General features: G+C 37.2%; 1 protein-coding gene across 14 annotated transcripts in view; it reads right to left on the reverse strand.

The window, feature by feature from the left end:
- Positions 1-16144, reverse strand: part of SETD5 (SET domain containing 5) — a 73081-nt gene that overhangs the window by 17026 nt on the left and 39911 nt on the right. For 10 of the 14 annotated variants that reach the window (XM_074198641.1, XM_074198640.1, XM_074198638.1 and 7 more), the window contains 10 exons: positions 15378-15620; positions 14605-14753; positions 14054-14171; positions 12961-13070; positions 11506-11761; positions 11210-11293; positions 10515-10769; positions 9440-9760; positions 8822-9064; positions 3433-3562 (listed from right to left, as the gene is read on the reverse strand). In XM_074198641.1, the coding sequence (XP_074054742.1) occupies positions 3433-3562; positions 8822-9064; positions 9440-9760; positions 10515-10769; positions 11210-11293; positions 11506-11761; positions 12961-13070; positions 14054-14171; positions 14605-14753; positions 15378-15620 (1909 nt within the window). The remainder of the gene's footprint in view (positions 1-3432; positions 3563-8821; positions 9065-9439; positions 9761-10514; positions 10770-11209; positions 11294-11505; positions 11762-12960; positions 13071-14053; positions 14172-14604; positions 14754-15377; positions 15621-16144) is intronic. The other 4 variants (XM_074198650.1, XM_074198647.1, XM_074198649.1 and 1 more) reach the window with 1 other exon arrangement.

The following is a 16144-nucleotide window of genomic DNA, read 5'->3' on the forward strand; positions in this document are numbered from 1 at the left end:
AAGTTCAATATACGTTAGGAAATATGATGGGAGTTGAGTTATCATGGTTACCCAAATAGTCCCCAATTCCATTCTACTTGAAATATGTAAGGTCCTTTCCATGTACTACTTTTTTCAGTTCCATGATGAATTTTTATAGCACTACTGGTATCTGGGCATTTAAAAGGAAAATAGCTATTAGAAAAGAGGTCCTATTAGAGCTATTAAAACTAAGGCTATCAATGTCTCAGCATCTTCTTAGCTGATATAAACTAATGATTTTAATGCTTCTTCCTTAGTTATTGTTACTTAATTATTGAAACCTTGCCTTTGGCCTATTCATTTAATCTGATTTCAGTAAACTTATTAATGAACTATATCTTTCCGTATTATAAACATGTCCATGACTCCATCTTAAAAAAAAAAAAGAAAATCACTTGATCTATTATAGTTATCATCCCATACCTTTCTCCTCCCTTTTATACCTAAAAGCCTTGACAAAGCAAAAGCTATTTACCAAGGTAATTCCACTTTCTTTCCTCTTACTATCTCATTTCTTACCTGGCTGCCCTACTTTGGGACTTTTCTGATCGCCACCCCAGTTATCATTGGGGAGAAATTTTATTTTATCCACTTGCAAGATCCAATTATTCTTGGAATTTTACCTTATCACTACACCCCTCCGACCTGAAAGAAGGGAGGAACCAAATTTCTATTTAGGGAGGCAGTCTGGTTCAGATCATCTCATCTCTCACCTGGCTGAACTACTTTTGGAGTTCTATTTCTTTTCTACCATCCCCACTTTGAATTCCTTCTTTAAGACATGACCCCTGCCCACGTTCCTTAGAGGCAAGGATTGTCCTTTTTGTTCTTCTATTTTTTTTATCTGCATTGCCTAACTTAGCAGGGTGCCTGGGATGCAGTAGGTGTTTAGTAAATGTTGCTGCTTCTCCCCTCTGATGCCTGACCTCCACATTCAGTATTCTTTGGTCATCTCCACATTTCTCCCTCTTTCCAGTCAACCTTGTATTAGTGTTTCATTCTTTCTTTTCTGGTTCTATAACCACCATCCTTCTCTTCATCTCTTGCCCAGGTCAAGCCTACTTCCCCACAGGTATCCCTTCAAGGCTCTCTTCTCTTCTCCCTCTATTTTGTTGGGTGACCTCATTGACTCCTATGGTGAGACTCCCAATCCATTACAACCCCTCTGCTGACCTCTAACCATGCTGGATGTCTGGGCATGCTAAACTAGACTCATGGTCTGACACTCCTCCCCCTCTCATTTTCCATTGTCCTCCCTGTCCCAAGGTGCAGTCTATCAGTCTCAGTTCTTCACTTTTCCCATAGTTTATAGTCAACCCACTGTTAAGACTTGTCAATCCTAATGTAACTTCTCATCTATACCCAACTCCCTTCTATGGCACTGCCACCACCCTAGTTGCACAGGTCTTTATTGTCTGACACTAGAATTCTGCTATAACCTACAAGTTGCTCTCTCTGTCATGAAACTCACCTCACTCCAGTCTATCATCCATTCAGCTACCATAGTAATCTTCCTAAAGAGCAAATCTGACCATGACTTCCTCCCACATACTCTCCAAGTCCATAAACTTCAATAGTCCCCAAATGCTAATAGAAAAATCTGGCTAACATTTGAAGCCCCCCCCCCCATTTCCCCCAACGCCCATCATGGACTCTGCAGTCCAGTCACACTGTCCTTCTTGCTGTTCCTTGAACAAAATATTTCATTTCACCACTCTGAATATTTCCACTGGCCACCCATGGCTGGAATTCTCTTCTTTTTTACCTATCTACTGATTTCTTTCAAGTCCCAGCTAAAACCCCACCTTCTTTTGAGAAGCTTTTCTTAATTCCCTTAAATCGAAGGCATATCCCCCTTTCCAACTCATTCTCCACAGTTAGCTGGCTTGTGAGTTATTTGTGTAGCAGGCACTTCATACTTACTAACTAAAGATACTACTCAGCCCCCCCCCCCCCCCCCCCCCCCGCTGGGAAACAGATTTTTCACTAAATTCTGTCTGGAGGCAGGAAAAGTTTGGATGATTTTCCAGTTTCTTGGAAATTTAGCCATCAAAGAGGAGTCTAAATGGGTTTTTAAGCCTACCTTCTCTTAGAATAATTTACTAATTTTCGAAATATACTAGAAAATAACTAATTTCTCTCATGCCAACCCCCATCTCCTTGTTCCTTTCTTACATAAACAGGTATTTCTGGCCCTAATATATTAATCCAAACTTTTCATAACCAATTCTGCTGTTACGTTATACATTTTTCCTTGTCTGGAAAAATCGGTATCCTGGGAAAAATGATCCCTGACTCGAGATCTTTCTCTGAAAATAAAGATGTAAAATAACTATTTAAGACTATCTAAATTTCTGAAAAATTTAACTAATCTGCACTGTGTATTCCCAAGGAGGAAATTCCATCCACAAATACAGAAAAAAATTGCTAAAAAATTAGCAATTACTCTCCAATTTATAGTTGCATGAACTTGTCCAAAGCCACACAGATAACATTTGTCAGAGATGGGTTTTGAAACTCAGGACTTTTTGACTACATGACTGGCCTCAATCCATTAGATCAGCTGGATTCTTAACATTTTATATAGTACTTTTTTTTTTTAGGATTTTTTCAAGGCAAATGGGGTTAAGTGGCTTGCCCAAGGCCACACAGCTAGGTAATTATTAAGTGTCTGAGCTGAAATTTGAACCCAGGTACTCCTGACTCCAGGGCCGGTGCTTTAACCACTGTACCACCTAGCTGCCCCCTATATAGTACTTTAAAAATCAAGATCTGCAAAAAAGCTTTTTTTTGCCCTAGGAGTTCACATGTCTTTTAGAAAGTCCCAGAAGAAATTCCAATGCAGAATGATGACTGTTCTACAACTTATGATTTTAGAGTAGCTAGGTGGCAAAATGGATAGAACACCAACCTGGAGTCAGGAGGACCTGAATTCAAATCTGACCTCAGACACATAATTACCTAGCTGTATGACCTTGGGCAAGTCACTTAACTTCATTATCCTGCAAAAAAACAGAAAAACAAAAACAATAGAGTAGCCTGAGGAATTGAGATGTTAAGTCACTCGCCAACGGTCACACAACCAATATGTTAAGAGTGAGCCCTGAATCCAGGTCTTCTTGGCTCCAAAGCAGGCTTTTCTTAATCTACTACATTATAGAATTTGACTTAAAAAGTCCAAATTCTATTAATTTTATAATTATTGAGAAGAGACACGCAGACTACCTTGGTATTCTGAAATCATAAATTCTTTAGACAAATGACGCAAAGTGAAAACTGGACAGGGTAGTAACTCTGAATGACAAGAGGGTATGACAGCTGTTATAATATGCCTCATAATTCTAAGGAAAAACCATTTTTTGGTTTTTAAATCAATCCCTTGACTAGTATATATTATATTCAAGCATATACCTGCATTGTCTTTGCAGATGCTAGAAGAGTTACTGTTCTCATTGCTTTGGTATAGATGCTGAATTCTACTCTCTTGGGGGACAGATGAGGATTGAGTCATCCCTTCTTCTAGAGCTTGCTTCATCCAGCGCTGAAACAAAAAAGTCCGATTAATGATTAGTGACAATGCTTTTTAAAAACAGGCTTACCTATGTAAAATATGTTCACCAGGATACCATGTTAATTAGTGAGGAATGATAATCCACAAACTCACTTAGTTTTGCAAACTATTACAAGTTCATGTCCTGTGCTTCACCATAAACACACTTGCCCAATCAACTCCTTGGAAAAAAACAAAAATCAGGAAATTGGCTCTTAGAACGGGGTCTGGATTAACAAAATCAAAGGACAACTGAAGTTCTTCTCAATTTTTGTGGACTAGTGAGACATTTTGAAATTTCCTTGAGAGCCCCTTCTCATCCTAAAAGCAACCAACTATAAAAACCCAAGCATCACTAGGTGTCGCCTGCTCCATACTGAGAATACCCCTGAAGAGGGAAGGAATTTGAAGAGAAGTAATTTTCCACTACAGGTACCACACAACATGCTCCCAACTGATTCCACTCTCAAATATAATATCCTGTGGTGTCTTTCTGACAAGTGCTACAATTAAATTGTGCACAATTAATGCTATTCACTAGAGGAAATAACCACTGGGAGATATCAAAAAGGGGATAAAGTCAAACGAAATGGCTCTCTAACCATCTGCAAATTTTTGGAGTTATCAGTGCTTAAATTAATATGAAGATATGAAACATTTGAGTCAGACTGTATAAGGTTAGGATAGTAAATCATGTATCCTGTGGAAGAGAGAAAATTTCTTACCTCTAATTTGTGTTCTCTTAAGATACACAGTTGTAGGATCTCACCACTCTGTGACTCTCCTGCCCTAACACAAGACAGATTGGATTTTGATAAACATAAATTTATGAGTCAAACCCTCCCCCAAATGGGAAGAGCAAGGGTGAATTATCATAATTTTACATCTTTAGAGAACAAGAATTACAGGTAAGTAAATATTCTCTTCACCAAAATAGAGCAATTCTAACAGATAGGTCTTTACTCTTAGAGGCCCAAGGCATGTTTCTGGAAAAATTAGTCAAGAAATGCTAATTTTGCCTTGAAAGCATCATATAGTGTCACTGTTGTATGTCAAATGACAAAAATAAAATTATAAATACCAAGATGAGTATAAGTGTAATTTGATAAATATCCACTTTTCAGGATACCATGCTGTCAGAAAAATATAGGATATAATCTCTCTCACCTTTAAAATATTGGTTTAAAAAAATCACAGAAATAGACTTAAGTTCAAATAGCTCAACCACATCATCGGAGAAAGGATATTGAAAATATGAGTCAAAAGAAAATGATCAAGCAATCCTCATTGCTGCAAGTATCCTCTGCATAGGATCCTTTTTTAAAAAAATTCTTTTTTTAAAAGAGTAGTCTGGATTAATTTGTGGTCACTATGCTTTGTCCTGATAAAAAGTTTAATTGGGAGGTGGGGAGGGAAGAAAGGGATTTTTCTAAAGTGTCGAATGGACTAGATTACAAAAATTAGAATTGGTTCTAATGATAAGGTAAGATGAAACCACTGAGAGTCCAGGCAGGAAGATCCCAAGCAATGAAAATACCCCATAGCTCTAAGTTCAAACATTTACCACAAACTCTAGAGGCAAATCTCACTGAACTGTTGGAGATTTTCAGAGTTTTCCAGAACTTTATAAAGAATCTTTTTATCTAAAAGGTTCCAATTAAATCTAAAGATCTAAAAAACTTGGGACAAAAACTCTTCCAGTTGAAACACATCTTATTTCTTAAAATTTCTTAGTTCCTTCTTTTGAACCCTTATAATCTACTCTAAATAGTCAGTTAGGACACTTATGTCTGTTTTCTAATCTTGCATGAGACTGTTATTGAGTACATCTATCTTGTTCTCCATATTAGATGGTCCCATCTTTCAGAAATCTCTTTGATAGTCTCTCACTTCTCCCAACCCTGCCCCAGATACTGAGCAACCAGCAAATCCTCAAATATTTGCTGCTTTGAAATAATGTGAAGGCAAATACATAATGAAAATTATTGTCTTTAATGCACAATATCTAATTTTACTTCAAAGGTTTTTGTTTCAAATAAGTAGCATAAGTGATCTAATTAATCAAGGAAAATAGCTGTCCTTATCCAATGCTTTTTTTCCCCATTGTTATCACAGAGATTTACAGAGCACATAGTGGGTATTACTGATAAGACAGTGCACTTCCAGAATCTTCACTCAATTCATAACTAGAAAAATGCAACCCCCATCCACAATTTATTTTACTAGTACTCTGACATTAATATAAAGTTCAATTCTGTAAGAATATAATAATTTAAATAATTCTAGGAACTCTGGGGATCAAAATTGTTTAGACACAACTTGGACTTATATTGAGGCTGTTAGTATCAATTAGTATACCTTTTAAAAGCAGAATTATAGACTGTTTCCTCAAGAATCCAAATATTTACACAAAGGTTTTAGTATAATTTCTACACACAATCAAGGAAATATGCTTTGATGACTCCCTGTGCTGAACACTTAGCTCATTCGCTAACTATATACCCTTCTTGTCCCTTTAAAAGGTTTATCTGATTTAGATGACTAATCAGAAGATTTAACTGAATTACTAGTTTTCCTTAAAACCATGTTCTTACTGTTTGATAAAATACATATTATTCTCAAATCAGAAATGTGAGATTTCATATTTAGATAGTTTAGGCCAAAAATGTAGTTCAAAAACAGTTCATACTAATATTTTCTTATATTCTTTATGAAAGGCAACACGACAGAGGAAAGAGCACTGGTTTTGGATTCAGGAAGACCCGAGTTGGAATTCTGCCTGTAACAGTGTGCTTAGACAAATCATTTAACTCTCTGAGTCTTGATTTCTTTTTAAAAAAACAAAAACTGGTGAAAAGTGTGTGTGTGTGTGTATGGTTTTTAAAACAAAAAAATACCATATAAATGCAGCTATTAGTGCTATCTCATTAAAATCATGATGCATTCTCACAAAAATTTTAAAGTAACTTAATTCTTTCAAAATAGAGAACTACTAAATTATGTGATTGCTTTGCTACTTTGACAGAAAAGTGGCTATTCCATATGACACAATTCAGATGGTAGAGGATAAAGAAAATATTTAAAGAAAGAATTTTGGTCTAAGTGGGAATACTGTCCCCTTTTGCCACGTTACAAAGATAAGAAATGTTTATATACTCAAATGAGAGAGCTTAAAGAAATGCCACTGTTCAACCATATGTGACATGGTCACAACCACATCTTTTTTAATTCTCTTAGGTCTCCATTTAAGTGTGGAAGATGAGTACAGGAATAAATATAAGGCAAAGGAGAGCTGATACTGTAATCAGCATAAAATCAGAGCTTGGAAGGGACTTAAAGATACAAATCTGGTTTAGTCTTTTTCAAAGAACTACTCTAATTCTTCTCAGAGAGTTGTCAATCCTTAAATAGGGCAGGGAAGGATGTTGCATTACCTACTAATGGTTAACATTTTAAAGTACGTAATACTCTCAGGATTGCATTAGATCCAGCTAAAGATATATGAAAGGAAAAATTTTTCTTTACGTTCACAAATCATACCTCAACTACTATTTTAAATACTGTTTCCTAAGCCTTACACAGTGGGCTCTTAATTTTTCCACACAGGACTTGCAAAATACAGAACTTAAAAATTTGCAATCTATCTAGGCGGGAGCAGCTAAATGCCAAGAACATAGGTAGACTATAATTTCCTGGTTTCTACCTTCACATTCTGTTTAAAATATGGTGAGAATAATGTTGAAGACAACAGAGGTTCATCAAGTTTTTACTAAGCAAACTTTTTTTCTTCTCAGATAGTACCAGAGACATAAGGAGAGTTTTCCTGGTATGAGGAAGTTCTTGAGATCAAATTCCTCTCTTCTAGTTTGATAAATACTCAATAAAATTATTTTAAGAAATATTCTCTGGGATTTTCTGTAAGAAGAATGCTACTACTACTACTTGTGTAAATACTAAAGCTGCTCATTGTTATGGTTATGAACTAACTGAAGTCTCTCGAAACTGTTCCAAGATATCTTAAATTTCACTAATTTTACTTCAGAAAGCTTCCCACACAAAATGAGGAGTGTCACAAATACTTCAATAAAGCATGCAAGAAGGAAGAATCCCCCACTCAGTGAGTGTTGCTAGGCTAGCAGGGGGTATCTTTCCTCTCTAGGATCCCTGGGCCCTCCTCCCTTCTGTATCCCACCCTCCTTGCTTATCCCTTCCCTAACCCCTTTCCCACCCCCGTTATTCCTTCCCCACTGCCCAAATTATTTCTGCTCTGCAAGGGAGGAGGCAAGCTGTAAGTGTGGAGGGGTCAGGAAGGACCTGCCTGGAGTTGGAGGCTTCAGCACATCAAATAATTTATATGGAACATCCTCATGTATGTGATGCTATAGTTCCAGTGGAGGAGGGCAATGTGGCTGTCAGCCATGGCAGACATTGAGGAAAGCAGCCTGAATCCAGATCTGAGGATAAGAGAAAAGGGAGTTCCAGGGAACAGACTCTGCCTCCAAAGAAAAAGTTCTCCTGAAGTTCTGGTAACAGGGAAAGGGCAATAAAAGGTCACCCCTACACTGAGATGGCAAGAGACCTTTTTCTGAGAATGAACTCTGAAAAATACCTAGGGCCTATGGGGAATTCATGAAGAATGTGACACAAACAAAACAGGCATCATTGGAACTAGCTCCAAATACCATAGACAAAGGGGCTGAGGGTGGGAGGGAGAGGTAATCTCAATATACCCCACAGATACTGGGGAATCAAGGATTCAAGTGATATAGTTACTTGCATTAAGGGAATGTTCAAAAAAACAGAAATCTCATCAATTTTAACTAATTGTTCCCTTCTAACCTCAACATAATGACTGAGTTGCTTTTAAAGATAAGATTTAATTTTTCATTTATAAATGACTGCAATAGAGGACCTAATTTCTCATAGTCATATAATAAAAATTTCAATCAAGACCTCTCTCTCTCTCCTACTTACCCAGTCATCAAATATTACTCACTTTTACCCAGCAATTTCAAGGGATCTCGCAAAAGACAACAGCAAATACTCACAAACTTCAGCATCTAGAATGTAGCACACATTCCACCTTGGCTCCACTGATCTCTTGATGCATCAGTATTCATGAAGTGACAACTAATTCATTATTAACCCATATGTCAAAATTATGGCTATCTGGAGAGTATGTAGTCAACAAATGAGGTAGGTCAGGATTACAGGTGGCCTAAGTGAGAAAACACATGAGCCTAGACATACCTTTTTACAGGAACTGAATGTGCCATCAAGGAGAAGGGGCCTTCGACGCCTCTCAGGGATGAAGGGCGAACCAAAGCGGATGTAGTGTTTGGGGGTGGTGCAAATTAACGGGGAATGGACAAGACCAGGCAACATGTTGAGGGTTGTTGCCAGCACAGTTGGGTCTGTGGTGATCCGTAAAGGGCACTCAACGGGGCACTCGTGCTTCTCTGCTTTATCATTCAGCCACTCTGTAACTAGATACTAAGGCAGAGAGAGAGCATTAGCAAAGCTGCAGGAGAATCAGAATCAGCAGTGCAGCTTGTTTCTCATCTGAAAACAAACAAAAAAAAGAGACCAGGAGCAACTACAACTAAACTGATTTGAGGAGTGTGAAATCAGTTTTAATTCAAACATCTGAGAAACTTTTAGAAGTTTTACTATCTATATTTCCCAGTCTCTTTTCTAAGTGAAATATCAAAGGGTAGCAAGCATCAAAATCACCTGGCTAAGAAATTTTAAGACTAGAACAGCTTAACTTGACAAATTCATTGATCTCCACTAACAGGTATTACAGGTTCTCTCATTTTAATATGAAACAGGGTTGGACCATGCCAATATGATGACAATATTTCTTACCTTTTTGGTTTTAGGGTATTTGAAAACAGCCCGGTTAACCTGGGTTCCAGCAGTCAATAATACTGCTGGGTCAGTCCCTGTCAATGGCCTGTTTTCTCCTACATTGTCCACACTTCCAATTTCAGCTGGGGTCACCGAGTTGCCATTTCCTCCTTCATCTAGAAGAACTTGTGATAATTCCACCTGCTGTGAATTGGCCTGTTTCTGACGCTTTAATCTTTGGGCTGAACTGGTCCGGTACCGAGAAATTCGACTCTTGGGTCGAGGTCGAGAGGGTCTTGATGGAGTTGGCTTGATGATAGGTTTTTCCACACCAGCATCCTATGGTATCAAAGACAAAATCTTAGAAATTTATCATCACAAACTTCTTCTCTGAGCACCTTCTTCTGTTACCCAAAGATGAAATGGAGAACTCAGAAACATTAATTTTAAAAGAACTTTCAAGTACAACACCCACTCCCCAAAAGTACTTTAAAGCCATCACACAGACAACCACTGCTAATTTCTGAAAAGAAATTAGGAAATGAGATAAGATGTGTATGTACAACAGTGAACAAGTTTTAAAACTCTATAACCTTTCCCAGGGTTGTCATAGGGATGAAATGAAATTATGTTAAATAGTTTGCACATCTTAAATATTAGTTATTATTGTTAGTTTCCTAATAGAAGAATTCTTAGCAGAAAGGGCTTGGGGAAGGATAGTTTGTTTCTTATTCAGGTGCAAAAAACAAAGTTTTTTTGTTGTTTTGCTAAAGCAGAGTTTAAGGGTTAATTTCAGGAAGACAAAATATGTTTTCTGGCTGTGAGGGGTGCTAGAAGGAGCTTTTTTGTGATTCTAGGAGGATATGTATAGAAGCCGATAAATCATTTCTGCGAGACAAATAAATGTCAGTTTCAAGTGATGATGTAAAGGCATCAAATTGCCTTGTACATAGTGATGTTAGGCAAAACTACTTTTTAAAAAATCATTATAGGACATCAAAGGTGGGCTGGGGATATTATGAATTCCATAAGAAAACCAATTCTCAGTATGATAGGAAGCTCTTTGAAGACCTCATACTTTTGCTCCTCTTACCCCTGCTTGGGCAGACCTCCGAGTGTTCACCCCCATGCTATTTGGGATGGCTGGGACAGCGACGCTAAAAGTTGAGTTCCTGTCTTCGGGTTCAGAGTTCTCTGTTTTTGACTCTTCTAGCACGGGAACCTCAGAGCCTGGGGTCACTTCTACATCCAGGCGGCCCTTCTCCAGAGGCTGCTCTCGACGTCTTTTCCTTTTCTCTAAATTTTCAAACATATGCATGATTGCTTCGACCTTCCTCTCTTCTCGAGACTGGGGAAAAGAGGAGAGGACGGAGCATTAGTTAAGGACTTCAGTAAAGGAGAAATCAGGGAAAACCACCATCAAGACAGTGTCAAGATGGAAATCGACATGAAGCATTTTGAACAGAGTGATATCTATCTAACAAAAGGCACTGAGATAGATCCAGAAGGGACAAAGAAATATGTAACAATATAACCCTGATCTGCAAAGACATTTACAGATATAAATGAATTAAATATACACAGAAAATCGAGAGAAGGTGAATGGATTGTTTAAAATTGCAAAATTTAATGAAAAGGTGACAGGCAAACTAAAGACCTTAATAGGATTTCTCAACTTGAAACTATTTCAGATTTTGAAAGGAGACTCATACTTTTACCACCAAAATGTAGAAAAAGTTGGCATGAAGGAAGTAGAAATGAAAAAGAACATATAAAGGTGGTACTCACCCGCCTGTTAGGGCCCAGAATTCCTTGCTCATCCACAGACTCTTCTGTCTCCTCTTCCAGCTTCTCTTCAGGATTGTCTATATCCTTTAAGATAGAGGTTAATGTTCAGTAGTAGTTCTGAACACTGGGCATAACGAGTAATTTCCGTTATTCTGACAGTCACAACAAATAACTTCCTGTACCTGTATTACTATGTGACCCTCCTGTTCTCTTTCAAAAAGTAAGGCCATGTGACACCAAGGATCCTGTTAATGTGGAGCCCATACCAATTAACAACTAAGAACAAGGGAAATTACCTCATTATCACTGGCTACAGTAACTCCTTCTGGAGCTTCCTCTGGCTGCTGGTTACTGCTCTCATCTAACACATCATTTTGCTGTTCCATCTCTAGCTCCTTTCGACGTGCTTTCCGCCGTCTTGTCTCTGCTCCAATGGACAATAGGCTGAGAGGAGGTGGGGGTGGAGGATCTGCAGCAGCATTTGGATTCCGTCTCTGTATAGGGCAATTCCGATTCCCCTTGTGACATGCACAGTCCACTTTATAATTACTGCTCCAAAGAAACAAACACAAGTGCTCTCCTCAGTGTCCCTGAAAATAATTTACATTACTGGTCCATTCTCTCGAAATACTGGTATAGGCCTCTCTTCTGCTAATCTCTAGACAAGCAGAGTCACACGGAGACAAACTTTTTTTTTGGGGGGGGGAAGCAGGGAGAGAGACAGTGAATGATTGAATATTTTCAAAATTCTGTATTCCTTTTATGTATGACTCCTTAGTCTTGCCATTCAAATGTTTGCACACAAACACTCTCAATCCAAACTTTAATAGTTTAAAATTTCACTAAGAGGTTGGGAAGTGTGTGTATATTTATATGTTTTCAAGTTTTAGGTCCTTACTCTCCATCTATTTTTATAATCTAGTCTTCCTATTTCTAGGCTGAAATTATTATCAGTTACCTGAAATAATTAAGAACAATAATTAAGAATAATTAAAACATGCACTTACAAGGAGGGAAGAGAGACCAAATGTCTGAGTATATCTTGTCATCTATTCGGTTTCAAGTCATTTTGTATCTACTACATTCCAGATAATAAAAAAACCAAAGATAAATCATTCCATGTCCTGAAAGAGCTTATATTCTACTATGTTTTTTTAACCTGGAGTTTTACCATTAAAAAATGTAAGCTTGTCGTTTGCCAGTGGTCACTAGAGTAAAATTTTGAAGGTACCAAGTAAAGTACTTGCATGTCATGATGGCTAATTACTGGTGACAGGTTCCCAGGAAGCTTCAATTAATATCTTTAAAGTGTGCCATCTCTGAGGCTTGAAATCGGGAAACCTGAGCTCAAATCCTAGCTCTGTCATTTACTTCTCATTACCAAGGTGACCCTGGATAAATCACTCAATTTTTCTGGGCTTAATTTTCCTCATCCATAAAACCAGAGGGGTTAGATTCTGATTTTAAGGTCTTTTTCAGTTACAGAGCTATGATCTTATGTTACTTCCTTTGCATCTTTTGCTTAGTAAATCAGTTATTTAATCTTCTAAAAGGCCCTGGAAACCTATTTTCTGTAACTCAGCTCCCATTAGATAGTACAATTAACTGCACAGAAAATGCTTTTCAAAATTAATTTTATTAAAAAATCTCAACTATGAAGAAGGAGGTCAAAGGATATGAAGCAGAATGAAAAGATTTCATCCCTAAAAAAGGAAAAACATTGGCGTAGGAGGTATTCTGGGAGGTCTTACCAGTTACTGTATTCATAATCAAAGGCAATGGTGACTTCTGCATCCTTGGTGATAGCAGAGGCTGCATAGATACACAGGTGGATCATTCCATCTGCAATCATGTGCCGTACCTTCAGAAACAAAGAATATAATCACCAAGTTATCAAAAAAAAGTTAGGACTTACTATAAAAAAAGGAAAATAGCCTTTAGATGAATGATTTCCAAACTTTTAAGAATGCAGTTTTTTAAAATTTTTTGATTGCATGATTTTCCTCAAAACTAGTGCATAGCTTTAAAAATTGAATGTATTATATATAAATAGGCTAACGAGCCAATCCAAATCTCAATCGGTTAATTTGTCAAGCAGACATAGTAGCAGTTACAGTACTTACCTTTAAGGGTCATTAGGAGAAGAAAATGAGAATGTGTGCAATGTACTTTGTTGATGTATAAATTATTGTTATGAATAACCTCTTGCAGTTTCAAAGCACTTATATGTATTTTGGGACTACAATACCCCATTGAAATAAATGGAGACACACTATAGATCAGAAAACCATGCGTGAAAATCAATGTTCTAATCCTAAAACCCATCACCATTATATATTTGTTTCACTCGCTACCATGGAACTAACATTCATTTTATCACAAAATATTTAGTGCCCTTCATTTCAATGAATCATCTGGTGGTGGGTCTATCTGTAAAGGTATAGCACACAGCATCTTTTCTATAGCAAGTGTCAGATGTCTGAAAAGCTGAGGTTAAACTATGTCTTTGGAGCCAGATATCAACTTTACCTATCATTTGGCTATATTTTTCATAGTTAATTATTACCTATTTCTTACTTATCTCATCTCTAAGTAATGCTTTACTATTTTTTAGCTTAGAAAATTACATTTCCTATTTCTATTTTTATCTCTCTGGATATATCAGTGTTTGAGACCTCCTCAAGAAAGGTCATAAACACTAATGTAAAATTTCCTCAAGAAAGACCATAAACATCAATTTACAAGTAATTCTCTGGATGAGATAAGGAATATATTTCTGGAGGTTATTCTGGATGGCTTATATTTCCATTAAAAGAAGAACAGTTTAATCCACTGAAATCTTACCTCAGCATTTGGGGTACAGGATCGCCTGATGAACCGAGCATCATTACCAAAGGTGCGGGCATCAACACACATCTCTACACCATTGAATTTGGAGTAGAACAGTACAAAGGGGTATGGTCTAGGGACACAATAAAAATTCTTGTTATTCTTAACACAGATGCAAAGGCTACCCCATGACTCCAAATATGAAGCATATGCTGACACATCCTTTGTGATGCTCTCATTTAGGAAACATTATATACTTGTCCACATCTGGTTAAAGAATAAAGATAAGCCCACAGCAGTGTTTAACACATAGTACATACATGTTCAATAAATGTTTCTTGGTTGATAAGGCAAGGCTTATCTGTTTCAGAAAGAAGTCATCACTTTGTACATTCAAGAAATTCCAGATTTGTTTGTACTTCCCTATAATTAGGCCTCAGTTTAAACAAGTTAATCTTTCCCCCAAAATGGTTTTCTTATCATTTAGAATGAATTCCCTTCTAAGAATACTGGTCAGTCAAGTCCTTTTTTGGCCTTCGTCATAATTTAATGAAAGGTTCTCTTACTTTTTGAAGAAATGCCCATTGACCTCAAATTGCTGCCGTAACATGACTTTCCCTCGATACTCTATTATAAGAGTATCCAATGCCAAGTCTCTTGCAGCTCTGAGGATCTTCCGGTGTTTTTGAACACGGGTAACTCTTCCCAGCTGGAGCTGAATAAAAACCAGAGTACAAACATTAGGTAATCAAAGCAGAAGAGAAAGCAATAGTTTAGGAGAGACTTTAATATTTGGGCTAAGAATAAAACTTTAGATTTCATCTATTCAATATATTTCTTAGTCCACAAAGAGAAATTTTTAAAGAACTACAATGACCTTGAAATAATTCCTGTTATTTTTTAGGGAATACCTCCATATAGTGAAGTTGCCACCTCAAAAGGCAAAAAGAGAAAGAAAGAAAGAAATATTTGGTTGATTTTTAATGAATTTCCTTGCACTCCTAACCACCCATATTATCTTCAAAAATAGTTCAAAATTATCTTTTCCTATTTAGTGTCTCATTCTCAGGATACAGGCTAATCGTCTACTTTTTATTTATAAAAGCATGGGTTTCCTATGAAGGCATAGTTTCCTGTTGCCATAGTAACATACTGGTTAAAGAAGATCAATGTTTTAGCTTGCTATTCTGAGGCTAGTGATTAAGAAGGAAGAACTTAACACAACTGAAAAAAAAATAATTTTAGTACATCTTGACTTCTCTGTCAAGGACAGTGCTATGCTGTAGTTCTGCAACCCTTCACCATTTTCTTAAGAGACCCTACCCAAGCTGATCCTTACCTGCATTTGGGAACCAATCACTGTATTATTACAGGCCAGTTCAGTCTTATTGATGGTGTCTAGGACAGCAGCTTTGCCCACAAATTCCTTACTGGAATTTAGATGCCTTTCGAGGAGATTTTGTACATCTGCACTGTACTGATTAGTGACAGCTTCCTCATACTGATCAGTCCACAGTCGTATTCGATTCTCCCAGCCTTCAGTTGTATTCTCATCTAAAGCATGTGCCTCAGAGGGAGAATTCTGTAGAAAGTAAAGGTTATGATTAGCATCAGAACAGGACAGTTCATAGACTGCAAGAACAATAGTGAACTTTTTTTTAAGATTTTTTCAAGGCAATGGGGTTAAGTGGCTTGCCCAAGGCCACACAGCTAGGTAATTATTAAGTGTCTGATGTCGGAATTTGAACCCAGGTACTCCTGACTCCAAGGCCAGTGCTCTATCCACTGTGCCACCTAGCCGCCCCACAATAGTGAATTTTTAAAAGAATTAAAGAAATGTTTTCAGTTATCAATATGGTTTGGATAGGAAATAGGGTATCTATAGAACCTTGGATAAATAGCACATTTCTCCAGGTGTTAATCTTCAAAATGAGAGGACTAGATTAACTTTAATCTTTTTTAGTGCTGTGATTTTTAAACCTCTAAACTGATATTCTGAATATGCATTAGAGATATGTTCTTCCTATAAGACGATACTTTTTTTTGAGATTTTTTTTTAAGTTTTTGCAAGGCAATGGGGTTAAGTGACTTGCCCAAGGTCACACA

The sequence above is a fragment of the Macrotis lagotis genome, chromosome 8 (genome assembly GCF_037893015.1).
Source record: "Macrotis lagotis isolate mMagLag1 chromosome 8, bilby.v1.9.chrom.fasta, whole genome shotgun sequence".
Lineage (NCBI taxonomy): Eukaryota > Metazoa > Chordata > Mammalia > Peramelemorphia > Peramelidae > Macrotis > Macrotis lagotis.